Consider the following 20,413-nt stretch of genomic DNA (forward strand, 5'->3'; position numbering starts at 1 on the left):
CCAAGCCAGAGTCGCAGGGCTGAGAGGACCCTAAGAAATCCCTAGGTTCACACCTTCATTTTACATTTGGGGGAGATAGGTCGAGAGAGGGCACAGGCTGGTTCAGGGGAAACCCAGGAAGGCAAGCCCCCGGTTTCTTAAGTTCAGGGGTCTTGGGAAGATGTAGGTGTCCTGGAGCACTATAGGACCTGCAGTAAGTTTATTTATTTGAGAGACAGAGAAAGTGTGAGCAGGGGAGGAACAGAAAGAAAGAGAGAGAGAATCCCAAGCCCGTTGAGGGCTTGAACTCAACAAAGCCCGAGATCATGACCTGAGTCAAAATCAAGAGTCAGACACTTTGGGTTAACAATGAGCCACTCAGGCACCCCTAACCCCAGGCACCCCTGACTCTTCCGTTAGGCTGTTCTGGTTGTCGATCATAAAAATCTTTGATTCGTGAAAAATGAGGAAACACATTTAACACACATTTACCCTACTGTGCTAGGTAGGTAAATGGGGAAAATAATAGAAATGGTCATTTGTGGGGCAAAGTTCAGGATTGCTGAGCATTTGGCAGATGAGTAAGGAGACCCAGAAAAGCAAGGTGATTTCCGGTCACAGTGGAGCCAGCACATGGCACTCAGTCCCCAGCTGTCCCTTGCCATGTGACGCGAGTGGTCTTTTTTGCAATGTCAGTGAAATAACCGAGTTTCTTTATATAAAACTTTGAGACAAGATTTCTGTTCATTAAAGAAATCATATTTTGAGTATCTGTTACGGACAAACCGAAGTTATTGTTTGAGGCAGTAATGATTTATAAAGCAATCTTCTGATTGCCAGTAAGTGTTTTTTAAACTCTCGGAAAATTCCTTTGGTGTTCCTGGTTTGAGTTTGTTACTAAACAAAGCAACAGGGACCACGGGGGAAACTATCCTGCATCTGTCTAAAATTAAAAGACCTTTTTGGTGTTTATTGCATCATAAAAATATCAAAGTCTTGTTCTTAAGATAAAAGAAAGTCAGAGGAGCCTTACATTTCTGGAAAGTGCCCAGGATCCTTAGTCTAAAGTCAGAATCACTTTGAGCGTCTCGGTGAGCTCTGGGGGCCTGCCCCAGAAGCGTCTGGTCAGGCCTTTCAGAACTTAGCCGTGTCGCTGGGATGCAGATGGTATTGCCCCCGCCTAGAGGGGCAGATGCGGGCCAGATGTGCACTGGTGTTGAACCCTTGATGTCAGCAGAATGTGTTTTTATGGCTGCAGAAAGCCTGGTGCCTGGAGGCCAGCTTGTGCTCCGTCACTCAGTCAGGCAGAGCCTCTGCACCAGGACCCTCCCTTTCTGCATCGAGATGTGACCCTCATAATGAGCCTTCTTGCTTTGCTCATAGGTGGGAAACTACCTCCGTATGTTCCGAGGTTCTCTGTACAAGAGATACCCCTCGCTCTGGAGGCGACTAGCCACTGTGGAAGAGAGGAAGAAAATAGTTGCATCGTCACATGGTAAAAAAACAAAACCTAACACTAAGGGTGCGTCTTCACGAGGGTTTGTAAACCTGTTTCAAAACCACTCGCTTATGTCATGAAGATAAAACGTTTTCACTCCAGTGTCTTCACTGCAGCCCTGACCTTAGCGTGGCGGGGAGCACGTGAGGGGCAGGGTCGCCGTGGAGCACGCCATGCAGCTCAGGCGACAAAGCAGCTCTGGGTAGCCAGGGGTCCCTCGTCAGGTATCTGCAGCAGGGCCAGCAGGGCAGGGGGGTTGGGGCCGGAAGGGAGCAGGGCTGGGACAGTAGTGGGTGCTGTGAAGACATGTTGGTCTCAAAACGTTTTAGGAATGCTGTGATGCTGTGCCGTGGGCGTGTCGCCATAGTCACCCTCCATGCAGCCCAAGTGGCGGGTGGTGGCCCCAGCTCCCACTCCCCTCTGGGGCTTTCACCGCTTTGCTTCCCGGAGCACCTCCATCCCGTAGCCCTTCGTTCTGGCAGCCAGTGTGCTAGAGCTCCTGTGCATGTCCCCGCGTGGTGTGCCTGAGGTGTGTGCCTGGGGCTTGCCCGCTGAGCCCTGACACTGGAGAGCCGCATGTGCTTTGGCGGTGGCAGCCGTGCGCGGGGCCAGAAGATGTTTTCTCCAGATGCTCCGACGGCCCCATCGGGGGAATCTCACCGCCCGTTTCGGTTTGGAGGCCTCGCAACATTTGGCAGGTGGCGAAATTGCTTCGACTCGGCTGTGGCCCCTTACAGAGAGCTGCCCTGGCCCTGGGTGAAGACTCTGCCTGAAGCTGTGTGTGTGTGTGTGTGTGTGTGTGTGTGTGTGTGTGTGCGCACGCGCGTGCGCGCGCGCGCGCTTGCTTCACAGTCTGTCCTGTTTGGTTGTGTCCATAGGTACTGCTGTGGTGTCGTCCGCTGTCAGCAAAGTAGTGGTTCTTTTAATGCAGGAGCCGGGGCTTCTTTTTTTTTTTTTATCTGCTGCTGTGACATTGCCACTCACTCGCTTGACAAAGTCTCCTTTTTATCCTCCCTCTGCCCCCCAGGGGAGCACCAGTCACTAACGCAGTGAGTTCCTAGCTTTGCTTTCCCCTCCGCAAGCCTTAGGTGAAGTCTCAGTGACTCTTCTCCCTTGTGCTTTGGAGATACCCTTCCCCGTAACCGATTTGTTTCTCCAGGAGAAGCCAGTCTGGACCCGCAGACAGGTGGCAGCTCTTGCCTGAGGTTCCGTAGAAGAGCAATGGGTCGAGTTGCCTAGAATCTGTCCTGCTTCCCAGACAGCACGTGTTGACTGGCGTGGGGCCGGGAATTCACACTGGGTGTGAGGCAGCACCTTGTAACTCTCTGGGCTCTTGTTTTAAAAGAAGAGTACTTTTCATCTCTCATTCCATCTCTCCACTTTGCTTCGTGTCGTGAACCGCAGTTGGTGTGTCAGACCTCTTCCCACTGGTGGTATCACTCTGGAGCCCCCCACCCCCCTTCTCCCCGTTGGCCGCTGCGCTGTAGCTGCTGCCGCCCTGTGCCCGGAGCCAGTGCTCCTGGGACAAATTAGTGCAAGTCAGTCCTATGGGAGTGTTTTCTCAGTAGGACCTCTCAAGAACTCGGTCCAGATTGCCCTTTTGGAAGAGGCCAGCGTTCGGCAGTAGTAAGGTTGACACTCGCTTTTCCCTCCTCCCGCATGCGAGGACCTCGATGTGCTGCATTTGCTGGCTGCTGCTTCTTGCCGCCCTGCCAGCAGTGTGACCGCAGCGGCGTCTCTGGTTACAGATCATGGATACACAACACTGGCCACCAGCGTGACGCTGTTAAAAGCTTCAGAGGTGGAAGAGATCCTGGACGGCAATGACGAGAAGTACAAGGCCGTCTCCATCAGCACGGAGCCCCCCACCTACCTCAGGTAATGCACCCCCAGCCAGGGCGTGCTCTCAGAATGCCACCCAACAGATAGTTTTCTCATACCCTAGAACTGGTTGGGGTTAAATTGAACCGAAATACCTTTAAACACTTCACCCACTGTGCTTACCAATCGTCTTAGCCAGATTGCCAAGTTTCTTGCGTGTCTGCGGAATTTCTAAGACACGGAAGCCAAGTCTTGGGTTCTGGAAAGTCGCTAGGAATGCTTTGAAAGTGGGGCTGATCTGTCAGAAAAATGAGTGGCCCAGATAACCTCTCAAAAGAAACGAACAATAGATCTTAGTGTTTGAGCTTAGAACCTTTGAAAGAGTATTTACAGTACTAATTGGACAAGTAATTGGGAGGTGAATATGTTACAGAGTCTGTTCATTCAGATTTATTTTTTAATTTAAAACTTTTTTCATTTTTTGAAAGTTTATTTATTCTGAGAGAGTGCGTGCACATATGAGCAGGGGAAGGCCTGAGAGAGGATGAGAGAATCTCAAGCAAGGCGCTGCAGTGTCAGCCCGGAGCCTGGTGTGGGGCTCGAACCCATGAACTGTGAGATCATGACCTGAGCCAAAACCAAGAGTCAGACACTCAACTGAGTCACCCAGGCACCCTGTTTCTTCATTTTCATAGGTAGTTTTCTTTAAAAAAAAATTTTTTTTTGTTTATTTATTTTGAGAGAAAGGGAGACACAGAATCTGAAGCAGACTACAGGCTCTGAGCTGTCAGCACAGAGCCTGATGTGGGGCTCGAGCCCATGAGTGGTGAGCTGATGACCTGAGTTGAAGTCGGACGCTCACTCGACTGAGCCACTTAGGCGCCCCATGGTTTTTATTCATTCAGATTTATAAGAAAATCCTCAATACCCCAATAGCTAAATAGATAAAGGGCAGGCCACCCTGAAAGCATAAAGAATAAACAAATAAGGAGATGAGGTGTGTCCTCACGTAACATTAAGAATTCAAAGTAAAACAGATAAGCAACTATCGACATAAAGGGTTGGGGAGGGTGCGGTAGAGCTGACACACTCAGGCACTCTGCGCGGGCTTTGTACACGAGCATGGCCATGACATCAAACCTGTTTTCATTCTCAGACTCATTAATTTCACCCCTAAGAGTCTGTCCCAGACAAATCATTTCAAAGAACAGCACCACCAGTGGAAACCATTATATGCACAGAGGTGGCATTGTGAGTAATAATGGACAGCATTCAGCCTTAGGGAGAGGCTGACTGAGTGAAGATACAGCCAGCTAAATAGACCAAGGTATTACAGACTAGGATATAGAACAGGATAGACTGGATCTTGGAAGCAGATAGACTGGGATATAGGTAACTGTTGATGCCATCACTAAGTAGACTCTGCGGCAGCCAGAAATGTCGTTCGCGTGAATGACGTGCAGAATGTCTAGAACGCATGCATTTACGTGCACAAGACCCCGGGGACACTGAGGAGGAGGGTTATTGTTTCGAGTGATGTGGTTATGGAAAAATCATTTCTTTCCAGATTTTCTTTCAACTTCACTATTGGATTGTTTTTATAATCCTCCCCCAACCCCCACGTAAAGGTGGCCCATGTCCAACTTGGCCAGTGTTAGAGATGTGTGCTTTGCAGATTCCTCTTTCCCCGAGGGATGCGGTAAGAACATAAGGATGGCTAGACTTTCCTAGGGAAGTGGCAGAAGGAAATGATATACATATGGCTGGGGCTTTCAAGTCTGCACATGTCAGCCGGGAACCTTTTATAGGGCAGTAAATACTTCTTGATGATTGTGTCATATGAGGAACAGCTGACAGAGTAGAGTACTGTTAGCCCAGAGGTCAAAACTAGAGACGGTTGGGGGGGTTGAGGTTTGCGAGAAGCTGTTTTCATGGGCTCTGTACTCAGAAGAGCCTTCCCCCTTCCCAGTCAGCCCCACGGGAGGACCAGCACCTCCCCTCCTCATCACTGACAGGCTGGGCAGAGGCTGGATGTCCCCCCCCCCCCACCCCCTTGGGCAGACCTGCTTGTAGAGGAAGAAAGGTCGAATTACGTGACCCAGATTCACCCAGATTCTCGGAGTTGGTGTCTCACTTCCTCACTGTGTCTGTGACAGAACTTGAACTCGAGATAGTTACCTGACAGAGGGCTTGGCAGAGCAGCCCAGGCCTGAAAATGAACGAGATCACTACAGAGGTAGGTCAGGACTGCGGGTGGATTGGGGGGCCTCAGTGCCAGCTCTTAGGAGGCTCAGAAGAGAGGTGGCGGTCTAGACCTGAGGTTCCCAAACACGGGCCCAGGATACCGGTGTCACACATAGAAGTTATAAAGAACCCATATTCCTGGGCCCTCTCCAGAGACGGGAGTCCCTTGGTTCTGGGTGAGGCTCAGAGATTTCCTACTTGAAATTTTGCACTCTGAGGGAGTCTGTGCAGCCAAGGATTCAAAACCACTGGCCCAGTCTTGCTGCACCAGCTCTAAGCCCTGCACAGATTAGTTCCATGTTCCTCCTTTTCCCAAGCCTCTGGTATTTGGTAAGATCCAAACAAGATTTGAGTACAGGAGACTCGATCGAGTCCCAACGGAGTCTAGTACTGTAAATCTCTCCCTGCCTCCACCCTCAGTCAAGGGGCACTCTGGGACCACAGCATCTGAGGTGCAAGTGGTTCCAGCTTTAGAAGAGAGAAGAGTCAAAGGGCTTGGGGCTCAGGCAGGTCACAGCCACCGCTTCTGCTCTCCACTGCTCCATGGAAAGAACGGCTGCCAGTCATGCCTCCCCACCCCTCACTTGAAGACACTGAGGGGAGGGAAATCGAGTGGTTGCCATCAAAGTGAATGAAACACAGCCACTTGCCCTCACGTTGCTCAGACTCCTTAGGGAAGACAACCCCCAAGGATGATAAGGTGATGTAGAGAGCTTAGTGGGAACTCGAGCCCTTGCCTTTCAAAGCCAGCCCTGGAGCCTTTTGGGGGGTGCCTCGGTGGCTCGGTTGGTAGAGCATGCGACTCTTGGTCTCGGGCTTATAAATTGGAGCCCCATGTTGGGTATAGAGATTCCTTAAAAATAGAAACCTCTAAAATAAAATAAAATAAAATAAAGTAGCTTTGGTATTATCCTAGTAGTAAAAGCAACCTGTAAGTTGGCAAGAAGAGTGAACCCTTGATGGTGCGTGGGTTATGTAAATTACTTTGAGCCTCAAGTTTCTAGAAAGTTTTTACTAACACAGCTTCTCATACGCCACTGGTCTGGAAACCTGCAAGGCCGAAGCGTTATTGAGGTGTTAAACTCAGGCTGGCCTGTGTATCTAAAAGAACAGTCTGATCTTACCTCGCCCTTCTTTAAATTCCTCCCTGGGGACTCCCATTTCTCACGGAGCAGCTGGCCCTTAATCGGGACCCTCTCCACGTCTGCCTCTCCAGCCCTAGCTGAGGCCACAGTCTATCCATGCCTCCTCTCTCCTGCCACCCGTGCACTTGCTGACATCCCCTCCCCATTTCAGTTGTTCCCCTACCCCCATCCCTGGTGAGCCCCAACTCCATGCTTAAGGCTCCGCTCTAGGGTCTGCTCCTCTGGGAGGCCGCCTCCTTGTGCACTTTCCTCGCCAAGGGAAGAGTTCTCTCGTGGAGTCATGCCTGGCACATAGCATGTTACACCGTGACTCGGCTGGGGGCTGCTCTGCTGTGTTGGGGGCCTCTCTCTACCCTTCCCCTAGCCCGGGTGCTTTTGAATGGGTGCCAGTGGGTGCTTGAGGAGTAGACCCGTACAGAGCCTTGGGTGCGTAGGGTGCGCCACCGGTGAGGGTGCAGTGGGCGTCCATTGACCATGACTTGGAGCCTCATCACCCAGTATTGGGCTCCTGGACTGAGCAGGGGCATTTCTCACATCTCCCCAGGGAACAGAAAGCCAAGAGGAACAGCCAGTGGGTGCCCACCCTGCCCAACAGCTCCCACCATCTGGATGCCGTGCCCTGCTCCACGACCATCAACAGGAACCGCATGGGCCGGGACAAGAAGAGAACCTTCCCTCTGTGGTGAGCACGCCTCACCCTCCACTGATTCCGCCTCAGTCCTCAAACATGTCTTAGCCTCTTCCTCTCCTCTGCCTTGACCTTGTCTGAAACACCACGCTGCCTTGAAACCGTTGCCCCCGGCTTCTAGGACAGCTGGTCTCCAGCTAGCTTCAGCTCCGGGCCCTGCCTGCTTTAGTGTCCCCTGCTCTCCTGTTCCCCAGCGTTTCCAGGGTGCTCCTGGACGTGCAGCCCTTGGACCTTATCTTGTGGTTTCAAACGCCATCCCATTGAGACCCCACTGTTAGTTCCCGGTGGCTGCTGGAGCAGATCACCACAAACCAGGGGGGCTTAAAACAACACAAATCTATTTCTCACGGTTCTGGGACCAGGAATTTCCGTGCAGCAAAATCCAGGTGTTGGCCGGACCCCACTCCCTCTGGAGGCTCTCGTGGTGGGGGCAGGGGCGACAAGCTGATCCTACCTCTTCAGCTTCTGGTGGCTGCCGGCATTCCGAGGCTTGTGGCTGCATCAGCAGCCTGTGCCTCAGTGGCCACAAGGCAGCCTCCTCTGTGTGTGTGTGTGAAACTGCCCTTCTCAAAAGGACGCTTGTTTTGTGGTTTAGAGCCACTTGCATAATCCCCTCTTAAGATCCCTGATTATAATCTGCAAAGCCCCCTCCCTCCCTTTTGCCATATAACGGTCACAGGCTCTAGGGATTAGGACTAGATATCTTTTGGGGGGCATTTTTCAAGTTCCTATCCCACTTTCATCTCTGCAGCCTGGCCTCACCCCTACACGCTGTCCTCCGGTATCACACACTGCTTGCAGACTCCTCAACCCCGGGACATGGTAATCCCATCCCTCCTGTGCTCGGGCCAAAACCCTGGGACTCTTCCTCAAGCCACAGAGCTGGTTTCAGCAAACTCCTGCCTTCTCTGCCTTCCAAGTGTCCAGAGTCGGACCACCCTTGGCCGAGTCCCCCACAGGGGTGGGCCCCTCATCCAGGACAGACGGCACCTCTCCTGGACGCACGTCTTCTAGATCCCCCGTCACATGCCCACCAGGCCTGGAGTCCTCGTAGTGGCCACTCCTCTCTGGCCTCTTCCCCGCCACTGTCATTCTGCATCAGTCATATGAACCTCCTCACTGCTTTCAGAGCCACCCAGAAGCTTCTGCCCTTAGAGTTCCCTCTGCCGAGAGCTTACTCCGTCCCAGTATCTGCGTGGCTGACTCCTTTCCACGCTTCCTCCTTTTTTCCCCTTCTTTCCCATCACTGGCTGAACGTCCCTTCTCAGGGCTGCCTCCCCTTCTGTAGAATGGCCGCTCCTGTCTCTGACACTCCTGTCCCTTTCCCTGTCCACGTTTCCTAGAGCATTGGTGTCCCGCATGCAGTTGGCTTTCCTTGTTTGTCATCTGTGCCCCGCCCGAGATTAGTTCTCAGCCCGCTCTATTCCACAGACACCCTTAGGGTCCCCTTGCCCTCCAGTGTTCCCGCCATCTCCGCCCCAGCCTCTTCCCTCTGTGTCTTCCTAAAATACAGATAGGACCACGGGACTGCCTTGCTCTGGGCTCTCCTGGGGCTCCCTCATGGGAGAGGCTGGACCCCGTAGCCTGAGGTGGAGAAGCGTGGGCGCTGGGACACCCGTCTTCTGTGCTCTGGCCCTTGCTTCCTCAACAGTTCCTCACCTCGCCTGCCCCTTGGCTTTGGCTCAACTATTTCCTCTTCTGGAGATACCCTTCCTTTCCCAGTTACCAGTGAAAGTTCTGCCTGCTTTGGGGCTGGAATCTCCCTCTCGGATATGTCTAGGTCATATCCCACCGCCCAAGGCTAAAACTCCCTCTCCCTTCCCTGTGTGTCCATGAAGTGTGGGGCGCTCTTCCTGTGGCCCCAGGACCCCTGCTTGCCTGGTCTCTGCTGGCTCAGCCCTTAGTTGACAAGTCCCCATAACAAGTGGGCTTTTCCCCTCCAGCCAGGTTCGCGGTGACAGGCGGTGCAGGGAGGGAGGTCCTGTGCGTGGAGACCCACGGCACTCTTTGCTGACTGTGCTGCCTCTTCACTCCCAGCTTCGACGACCATGACCCAGCTGTGATCCATGAGAATGCATCCCAGCCTGAGGTGCTGGTCCCCATCCGGCTGGACATGGAGATCGATGGGCAGAAGTTGCGAGATGCCTTCACTTGGAACATGAATGGTATGTGGGCGGCTGGGCTCTGCACGGCCCAGTCGTGGCTGCTGTGTGAACAGACCTTTTTCTTGCCTGCTGCCTGCTGGGTCCTGGACTCTGAACCCGACAGTCAGAGCTCCATGGAATAGATTGGGAGGGTGTGGACTCTGGGTTCACATCCTGCTTCTGCCACCGTTTTCCGTGGGCCGGGCACATGGGCCTCAGCTTCCTCCCTCCCCCAGTGGAGGACTGTATGTGTGTTTATTGTTTCTTTATTTTTTCCCTGAATCCGTCAGGCTTTTTCCAACAGACACATTATTTATACTCAGACCAAAACCAAATAACAACACCCCAAAGAGTATCATTTTTAAATGAAGTGAAGTTTAGAATTCCCAGAACCTCACTGCTCCTAACAGTAGTTTCTTTGCCAGTCGCTTCCACACACAGACCTATTTAACAGAGTTGTAATCATAGTGCAGGTATAATCTTTCTTCACTTATGAGTGTCTTCCTGATTTCCTTGGTCTTCATAATCGATGTCCGGTTTTCTGTTGAGTTGTAGTGCCTTGGTTTACTAGAACTCCGTCTGCTATTAGACGTTTCCATGGCAGAAAACATAACTGCTTACGTCTGGTTTCTCCCACCGGGGATTTCCTCAGGGAGGAACGTGTGTGGTTGTTGATATGTGGTTGCCTTGAGCTGTCTGGGGGGATTAGACTACTTCCTTTGGTCATCTCCTGGCATTTGGTTGTGCCAGGCCTGAGTCCAAGGGCCTCTGCCGAGCCTTGGGAACAAGGCCTGAGAGCCGAGTGCCCGTCCTCCAGGGCTCACAGGTTAGCTGGCGAGAGGATGTGGCCAAAGGGCGATGTGAGGGGTTCCAGATAGGGCAGGTGTGGTGGTGACAACTTGGGCACGGGTCATGAGTTCCAGGCTGTAGCCAGTGCGGCACATCCCCTGTTAAACCATTCCGTGCTTAGTCTCAGTGGGCCTTGGCTGTACTTAAATCGTCTCTCCCCGCAGGTCAGGGATCTTGTTTTTATTGCTACTTTTCTTATGACTTTTGGCACAGATCCTGGCCATAGACCATAGCATAGGAATTTAGTCGTTCATCTAGATCAACTCGGTACATGTATTACCTTGTTACTTTTCCTTTAAGAACACATATAAAGCCCCAGCTATTTATTTATACTTCCACCATCTTCCAGAAGGGATAAAACATCTTACATGGGAACTTTCTGATACAAAGGAATAAAGCACATGCAAAAGGCATGGTTAGGAAGAATTGGGTGAAGGGGAAAATGGAACAAGAAGACACCCAATGAAGCCAGTGCTCTCATTCATACTCATAGTTCGGTAGGCGCACGTTGCTAAGAGAGGGCATGATGCTCGGCTCTTTAGAACCAGGCAGAGATGAGATGATCAGCTCTGCAGTTCTCAGAAGCAGCAGAATCACACATAGCACTTGAAACAGAGAGAACCTTTCCCCCTGGCCCTCAGGAAGTGGACACAGTATTATGTAATGAAGACCTGCATCTGTCCAGGAACTCTGCCATGAGTTTCTCCAAGCTGTTCCTCAAAGGAGTCTTCACATAATATACCACATCCCAGTAAGTGTAATTTGGTAAACACTTGGAGAACCAAAATAGTTTCTTTTTTTAATTTTTTAAATTTATTATTATTTCTTTATTTTTGAGACAGAGAGAGACAGAGTATGAGTAGGGGAGGGGCAGAGAGAGATGGAGACACAGACTCTGAAACAGGATCCAGACTCTGAGCTGTCAGCACAGAGCCTGACGCAGGGCTCAAACCCACAAACTGTAAGATCATGACCTGAGCAGAAGTCGGGTGCATAACCAACTGAGCTGCCCAGGCGCCCCAAACCAAAATAGTTTTGTTCTGCAAACTCTTCCTCAGCCCACAGTGGTATTTGGCATGTCTAAGAGCTGTGATTCTTGGAGTGCCTGGGTGGCTCAGTCTGTTAAGCATCCAGCTCTTGATTTCGGCTCAGGTCATGATCTCACAGGTTCATGTGTTGAAGCCCTACATCTGTCATGAGTGCCAAATGACAGATTCAGGAAGCTGAGTGGATAGCAGTATAAACTCAAAGAAATCCATGCCAAGATGCACCCTACCTAAACTTCTGAAAACTGAACACAAAGAAAAGATCTTGAGAGCTGAGAAAAATAACACCTGACTTACAGAGAACGACCTGGAATGACAGCTGATTTCTCACCCAAAACCATGGAGGCTGGAGGAAATGGCCCAGTTTTGCAAGCACTGCAAAAAAAGGACTCCCGATCTTGAATCTTACACCCACTAAAAATATCCTTCAGGAATGAAGGGGAAATCCTCAGGTGACGGAATACTATAACCTGTAGACATAAAAGAAGGGGGATGATAAAAGAAGAAACTTTGGAATATCAGCAAAGAAGAATATGAAAAACTATGGGTAAATACTATGGGTAAATAACTTTCTTAAGTTTTCTAAATTATGTTCAGCAGTGCAGCAAACATGATAATGCTGTCTGATGTGGTTTTAAATATATGTAGAGGGGGGCGCCTGGGTGGTTTAGTCGGTTAAGCGTCCGACTTTCGCTTAGGTCATGATCTCGCGGTTCGTGGGTTTGAGCCCCGCGTCGGGCTCTGTGCTGACTGCCAGCTCAGAGCCTGGAGCCTGTTTCAGTCTGTGACTCCCTCTGTCTCTGACCCTCCCCTGCTCACGCTGTCTCTCTCTCCTAGACAAAAATAAAACATTAAAAATATTTTTAAAAAAGTAAATAAATGTATGTAGAGGAAATATTTTAAGATGTTTGTATTACAAATGAGGCATTGTAAAGGGACATGATGAGAAGTAAGGTTTCTATACTTCATTTGAATTGGTGAAAATATATACATAGACCTAAATGAAAATGTCCCATATCTAAGTTTTTAATATAGTTAAAGTAGTGCAGTTAGCAGCATCAATTTGTAAAGCAGGGTTATTTGGTAGCATCAGTGTTTACATTAAAAAAGTAGAAAAGTCTCAAGTCCATAATCTAAGCTCCTACCTCAAGAATTGAGGAAAAAAAGCAAAATGAAATCAAGCAGAAGGCAGGACATAATAGTGCAAAAATCAGTGACATTGAAAATAGAAAATGAGAGGCGCCTGGGTGGCTCAGTCAGTTACGCATCCAACTTCGGCTCAGGTCATGATCTCACAGTTCATGGGTTCGAGCCCGCGGCGGGCTCTGTGCTGACAGCTCAGTTCAGAGTCTGGAGCCTGTTTCAGATTCTGTATCTCTCTCTCTCTCTGACCCTCCCCTGCTCATGCTCTCTCTCTCTCAGAAATAAATAAAACATTAAAAAAAAATAGAAAATGTTGGGAAAAATGAATGAAAACACAGCTGATACTTTGAAAAGATCAGTAAGGGAGTGCCTGGCTGGCTCAGTTGGCAGAACATGTGACTCTTGATCTCAAGGTTGTGGTTACGAGCTCCACATTAGGTGTAGAGATTACTTAAAAGTAAAAAAGAGGGGCTCCTGGGTGGCTCATCAGTAAGGCATCCAACTTTGGCTCAGGTCAGGGTCTCACAGTTCGTGGGTTCGAGCCCTGTGTCGTGCCCTTTGATGTTAGCTCAGAGCCAGGAGCCTGCTTCTAGTTCTGTGTCTGTCTCTGTGCCCCTCCCCCACTCATTCTCCCTCTCTCTCTCTCTCTCTCTCTCTCTGAATAATAAATAAAACATTAAAAAGAAATTTTTAAAAAAGTAAAAACATAAGTAAAATTGATAAACCTAGCAAAAGAATGACAACAAAAGGCAGAAACAAAAATTATCAAATTGAGCAATGGAATGGGCTCTCACTCCAGACCCTGCAGATATCAAAAGAGAGTACTACAAAAGCTCTACACACATACATTTGAGAATTTAGACAAAATGGACCAATTCCCTGTAAAGCACAAGCTACCACAATTCACTCAATATCAAATAGATAATTTGAGTTGCCCTTTCACAATTAAGAAATACAATTCATAGTTTAAAACCTCCCCAAAAGGAAGTCCCCAGGCACAGATGGTGTCTCTGGAGAATTTTACCAAACATTTAAAGAAGAATTAATATAAATTCTTTTGCAGTCTTCTCCAGAAAATAAAAAAGGTAACCCTTCCCAATAACATTTTACAAAGCTAGCATTACCTTGATATCAAAACTAAAGACAGTACAGAAAAAGTAAACTATAGACCAATATTCCTAATGATTATAGATATACAAGTCCTTAACCAAACATTAGCAAACAGATTTAGATATTAAAAGAATGATACACCACAACTCAAGTGGGGCTTGTTATTCCAGGGATGGATATCTTGTTCAATATTTGAAGATTGATCAACGTAATCCGCTGTATTAGCAGACTATAGAAGAAAAATCGGATGATATCAGTTGATTCAGGAAAATCATTTAACAGGGGCATCTGGCTGGCTTAGTCATTAGAGCATACAGGTCAGTGTCAAGGTTGTGAGTTCAAGTGCCATATTGGATGTGGAGATTGCTTAATTAAAAAAAAAGCACTTAACAAAACATTCATTCTTGATTAAAAACTCTTAAGAAAAATGGGAATAGAGGGAAACTGCTTCAACTTAATAAAGAATATTTGCAAAATATTCTATGTCTAACATTTTTAATGGTGAGAGACTGGAATGTTTCTTGCCTATAATCAGGGATAAGGGAAAGATATCTGCTCTTATCACCCTTGTTCAGCATAGTGTTGAAAACCAGAGCAGTAGGGAAAGAAAAATAAAAAACATACAGGTCAGAAAGAAATTAAACTGTTGCTATTTGTAGATGACATGACTGTCTACAATAGAAAATCTAGGGGCACCTGGGTGGCTCAGTCGGTTAAGCCTCTGACTTCGGCTCAGGTCATGATCTCACGTTTGTGGGTTTGAGTCCCGCATCGGGCTCTGTGCTGACAGCTCAGAGCCTGGAGCCTGCTTCAGATTCTGTGTCTCCCTCCTGGAGCCTGCTTCAGATTCTGTGTCTCCCTCTTTCTCTGCCCCTCCCCCTCTCATGCTCTGTCTCAAAAATAAATAAAAACATTAAAAAAAAAAAAAGGAAATCTCAAGAAATCTACAAAAACCCTGCTAGCACTAATGATGGAGTTCAGCAGAGTTACTGGATACAAGATAAACATGCAAAAATCAATTGTATTTCTGTGTACTGTTGGCCAATACATGGACATTCAAAAATACATTACCATTTACAGTCACTCAGTAAGAAAAGGAATACTTTGGTGTAAATCTGACAAACATGTTCTGGACTTACATGTCCAAAACTACAAAACACCAGCAAAAGAAATTTTATTTATTTTTAATAGTTTATTTTTGAGACACAGAGACAGAACATGAACGGGGGAGGGGCAGAGAGAGAGGGAGTCACCAAATCTAAAACAGGCTCCAGGCTCTGAGCTGCCAGCACAGAACCTGATGCGGAGCTCGAACCCATGAACTGCAAGATCATGACCTGAGCCGAAGTCGGGGGCTTAACTGACTGAGCCACCCACGCACCCTCAGTAAAAGAAATTTAAAAAGATCTCAATACCATGTTCATGGATTAGAATACTCAAGATGTCAGTGATATTCAAGTTGCATTATGCAAGATAATGCAATTCCTGTGAGAATTTCCGCAAGGCTTTTCGTACATATAGACAAAATTAACTAAAATTTATATGGAGGGGCACCTGAGTGGCTTAGTCAGTTAAGCCTCAGAGTCTTTTTTTTTTTTTTTAATGTTTTCTTTTTATTTCTGGAGAAAGAGAGAGGCAGTGTGAGCAGGGGAGGGTCAGAGCGAGAGGGAGATACAGAATCTGAAACAGGCTCCAGGCTCTGAGCTAGCTGTCAGCACAGAGCCCGATGCGGGGCTTGAACCCACGAACCGTGAGATCATGACATGAGCCGAAGTTGGACACTTAACCGACTGAGCCACCCAGGCACCCCAAGGCTCAGACTCTTGATTTTGGCTCAGGTCATAGTCTTACGGTTGGTGAGTTCGAGCCCCTCATCAAGCTCTGCACTGACAGTGGGGAGCCTGCTTGAGATTCTCTCTCTCCCTCTCTGCCCCTCCCCCACTTATGCTCTCTTGCACTCTTTCAAAATAAATAAACTTTAAAAAATATTTTTAAAAATAACATTTATATGGAAAGGCAGGGGAGCTAGAATAACTAGAGTAATTTTGAAAAAGAAGAACCAAGGAGTAATCACTCTCCCCCATCCCAAGTCTTAATATCAAGACTGCATATTAATCTACAGTTCTCTCAAAAAATTTAATAAAAGAAAATGCTTTGTACAGTGTACTCACAAGGTGCTTCATAGGACACTTCAGTTTCATGCTGCATTCTCCAAAATTATACTTGGCTTGCTGTAGGAGTTCTTGATCACAGGCTGGCTGAGCATTTGATGGTACTGTTAGGATGTCTCTTAGCCCTTCTGTGCCAGTGAGGAAATAGTGGGGTCTGTTGTTGCATCGCCCTGGTTCTTGATGAGAAAATCATGGGGATTCCTCCTTGGCCACCGCTTTGTCTGGCTCATCCCAGAAGCAGCATGTGGTCATCAGAGGTTGGGTTGCAAGAACAGGCAGAACAGAGAGAAAACATTCGACCACATGGGACCTTGCTGTGATCTGGCCAGTTGCAGATGGTCCCTGCAAGTTCACACGTACTCTGGCTACATTTCCAAGAGCCAGGGTCCATACCCACCTGCGTGTCTGTTACCTTGTTATGTGAGTGTGCCTCCCAGAGACTCAGAAACTAAGGAAGGGTCTGTAAAAAGCCACAAAGCAGCCTAGTATCTCTGAGGGATTTCTTTATTGGCGAGGAAGTGCCAGATGGTTGTGTGCCAGTGGGACACTGACCTTAAAGTGATTTATCTGGAAGGAAACTGTGTCATCTTGCTCGGGCTTCCATAACAAAGTACTAGACTGGGTGGCTGAAACAACAGAAATTCATTTCCTCTCAGCTCTGGAGTCTAGAAGTCCCAGATCAAGGTGTCAGAGGATGTGTGTGTGGAATGAGGGCCGGGAGGGGGTCGTGCTTATCCTCTGCTCCTCCCCCATCTCTGGGAGGGCTCCCTCAGTTGTCATTCTCCTCATCCTCAGCTTTGTCAGGGAGGTCTAGCAGAGGAGGAAGGGGATGGGGAGTTTGGGGCCAAACATGGGGAGATAGGGGCCTGCAATCAGTTAGCAATTCCTGTCTTTTCTCCTGATTTCAGAGAAGCTGATGACTCCTGAGATGTTTTCAGAAATCCTCTGTGACGACCTGGATTTGAACCCTCTGACGTTTGTGCCAGCCATCGCCTCCGCCATCAGACAGCAGATAGAGTCCTACCCCACAGACAGCATCTTGGAGGACCAATCAGACCAGCGTGTCATCATCAAGGTGGGCAGCTCCTGGGTTGGCCAGAGGGTGCTGAGGGTACACTGAGGCCTTAGTCAGAGCCTGTTTTTGGGGTCCATGCTGTGGAATTGGACTTCTGGAAAACCGCCCTTCGGGTAGCTCGTGGCTGTTTACCCCAGGAACGTTATGGGCCTATTTCTCTGAGTAAGGTCTCGCCTTCTCGATGTATTCAGGGCACCACCAGGCATTGAGCAGAGCCCAGGTGGTACAGGGGAGATGAAGCCAGCTGCCAGGCGGAGCAGGGACCCACAGTGAGATGAACAGTGGTGCCACACTCTTCCTGTGGACCCGCTGGGCTAAGCACACCTCACGCCATCTAGTAACCTGCCTCCGGTCTGGGGGGAGATGCTCCCTTACCTGTTGTGTTACAGGTGAGGAGGTTGCCACATGGAGAAGTGAGGTCACCTGCCCCAGACTGTCCAGCTGAGAAGTGATAGTGCTGAGATTTGTGCCCAGGCCTGCCTGCTTCAGAGCCTGCTTGGTGTGAAGTGGTAGCTCATTGTGGGTTTGGTTTGCATTTCTCTGTCGATCAGTGATGTTGAGTCAGGTGCCTGTTGGAGAAATGTGTGTTTAAGTTCTTTGCCTTTTTTCAATCAGATTTTTTGTTCTTTTGTTGTTGAGTGAGTTCTTTATATTTTCTAGTTATCAGTCCCTTATCAGATAGGTGATTTGCAAATACTTTCCCCTTTTCTTCAGGTTGCCTTTTTACTCGTTTGATAGTGTCCTTTGCTTCCTAAAAGTCTTCATTTTCATTTGATGAAGTCCACTTTGTCTTTTCATTTGTGCCTTTCGTCTTATATTAAGAAATCGTTGCCAAATCCAATGGCATGAAGCTTTTTTCCTGTTTTAATAGTTTTATAGTTTTAGCTCTTATATTTGGGTCTTTCATCCCTTTTGAGTCACTTTTTGTGTACGGTATCAGGTAAGGGTCCAACTTCATTCTTTTTTTTTTTTTTTTTTTTTTTATGTGGCTATTTTGTTTTCCCAGCACCATCTGTGGAAATGACTATCCTTTCCACATTGAATGGTCTTACATTCCAGGCAGCCGGGTCTGTTAGCATGAGCCCAGATATATGGCCATGACCTTTCTGTTCTATTAGTGTATATGTCTTTTTATGTCAGTACCACACTGTTGATTACTGTAGCTTTGCAAAAAGTTCTGAAATGAGGTTGTGTGAGTNCCACTTTGTCTTTTCATTTGTGCCTTTCGTCTTATATTAAGAAATCGTTGCCAAATCCAATGGCATGAAGCTTTTTTCCTGTTTTAATAGTTTTACAGTGTTAGATCTTATATTTGGTTCTTTCTTCCCTTATTATACGTTTTTTGTGTATTGTATCAGGTAAGGGTCCAACTTCTTTTTTTTTTTTTTTTTTTTTTTTTTTATGTGGCTAGCCTGTTTTCCCAGCACCATCTGTGGAAATGACTATCCTTTCCACATTGAATGGTCTTAGCACCCTCGTTGAAAATTACTTGCCTGTATTTTTGAGAGTTTATTTCTGGGCTTTCTGTTCTATTAGTGTATATGTCTTTTTATGTCAGTACCACACTGTTGATTACTGTAGCTTTGCAAAAAGTTCTGAAATGAGGTTGTGTGAGTCTTCTAACTTTGGTCTTCTTTTTCAAGATTTTTTTTTGGAGGAAGTATTTTTATTTATTTTTTAATGAATATTAATTTATTGTCAAATTGGCTTACATACAACACCCAGTGCTCATCCCAACAAGTTTCCCCTGCAATGCCCATCACCCATTTTCCCTCTCCCCCACCCCCCATCCACCCTTAGTTTGTTTTCTGTATTTAAGAGACTTCAAGATTTTTTTTTAATGTTTTTATTTATTTTTGAGACGGAGAGAGACAGCATGAGAGGGGCAGGGCCAGAGAGACAGGGAGACACAGAATCCAAAGCAGGCTCCAGGCTCTGAGCTGTCAGCACAGAGCCCGATGTGGGGCTCGAGCCCACGAACATGAGATGACCTGAGTCAAAGTTGGAGGCTTCACTGACTGAGTCCCCCAGGTGCCCCTTCAAGATTTTTTTTAATGTTTATTTTTGAGAGAGAGAGAGCACGCAACTGAGTGGGGGAGAGTCAGAGAGAGGGAGACAGAGGATCTGAAGCGGGCTCTGTGCTGACAGCAGAGAGCCCAATGTGGGACCCCAACCCGCAAACCATGAGATCATGACCTGAGTCAAAGTTAGACACTTAACTGACTGAGCCACCCAAGCACCCCTTTCAAGATTGTTTTGACTATTTAGATTCTATTTAAGTTTAGGATATATTTTTATTCTATTTCTGCAAGAAGCATTGTTGAGATTTTGAGAAAGATTACAATGAATTTGTAAGTTGCTTTGGAGAGTCTTTTTTTTTTTTTTAAATGTTTTATTTATTTCTAAGAGAGAGAGAAAGACCGCGTGAGCAGGGGAAGGTCAGAGAGAGAGGGAGACAAAGAATCTGAAGCAGCCTCCGGGCTCTGAGCTAGCTGTCAGCACAGAGCCCCATCTGGGGCTCTAACCCATGGACCGTGAGACCATGACCTGAGCCAAAGTCAGATGCTTAACTGACTGAGCCACCCAGGCGCTCCATAGTCTTAACATCTAAATAATACTCCTTCTTCTCCCTCTCTTTCTGCTCCTCCCCCACTCACATTCTCTCTCTCTCTCTCAAAAATGAATAAATGTTAAAAAAAAAAGGGGGGGGGCTCAGTCAGTTAAGTGTCCGATTTCAGCTCAGGTCATGATCTCACTGCCTGTCTTTGGAAAATGTGTCTCCCTCTCTCTCTGGCCCTCCTCCATTCACACTCTCTCTCTTTCTCTCTCAAAAATGAATAAATGTTAAAAAAAAAAGGGGGGGGGCTCAGTCAGTTAAGTGTCCGATTTCAGCTCAGGTCATGATCTCACTGCCTGTCTTTGGAAAATGTGTCTCCCTCTCTCTCTGGCCCTCCTCCATTCACACTCTCTCTCTTTCTCTCTCAAAAATGAATAAATGTTAAAGAAAAATGAAATGATACTCAGTCTTAGGGTACCTGGGTAGCTCAGTCAGTTAAGTGTCTGGCGCTTGATTTTGGCTCAGTCATGATCTCACAGTTGGTGAGTTTGAGCCCCATATTGGACTCCATGCTAACAGTACAGAGCTTGCTTGGGATTCTCTTTCTCTCTCCCTCTCTCTCTGCCCTTCCCCCATGTTTTCTTTCATTTGCTCTCTTCTCAAAATAAATACACTTAAAAAAATAATAATACATAATAATAATATAATAATAATACATTCAATCCATGAACGTGGGATGTGTTTCTATTTATTTATCCTTTCTTTAATTTCTTTGAGCAGTGTTTCATAGTTTTCATTGTACAAGTTTCTCACCTCTTTGGTAAGTTAATTTAAAAGTATTTTGTTCTTTTTATGCTATTATAAATTAAATTAAAAAAATTTTTTAATGTTTATTTTGAGAGAGAGAGAGAGAGAGAGAGCGTGGGTGCACACCTGCGCAAGT

General features: G+C 47.4%; 1 protein-coding gene across 2 annotated transcripts in view; it reads left to right on the forward strand.

Moving 5' to 3' along the window:
* The window catches only part of SMARCB1 (SWI/SNF related, matrix associated, actin dependent regulator of chromatin, subfamily b, member 1), a 35,873-nt gene that overhangs the window by 2,428 nt on the left and 13,032 nt on the right, over window positions 1-20,413 (forward strand). The window contains exons 2-6 of one of the 2 annotated variants that reach the window (XM_039242833.1): window positions 1,363-1,501; window positions 3,226-3,355; window positions 7,232-7,369; window positions 9,413-9,540; window positions 16,747-16,913. In XM_039242833.1, the coding sequence (XP_039098764.1) occupies window positions 1,363-1,501; window positions 3,226-3,355; window positions 7,232-7,369; window positions 9,413-9,540; window positions 16,747-16,913 (702 nt within the window). The remainder of the gene's footprint in view (window positions 1-1,362; window positions 1,502-3,225; window positions 3,356-7,231; window positions 7,370-9,412; window positions 9,541-16,746; window positions 16,914-20,413) is intronic. The other variant, XM_039242834.1, reaches the window with a different exon arrangement.

Source organism: Hyaena hyaena, unplaced genomic scaffold (assembly GCF_003009895.1).
Source record: "Hyaena hyaena isolate Hyena2069 unplaced genomic scaffold, ASM300989v1 scaffold_219, whole genome shotgun sequence".
Taxonomy (NCBI): Eukaryota; Metazoa; Chordata; class Mammalia; order Carnivora; family Hyaenidae; genus Hyaena; species Hyaena hyaena.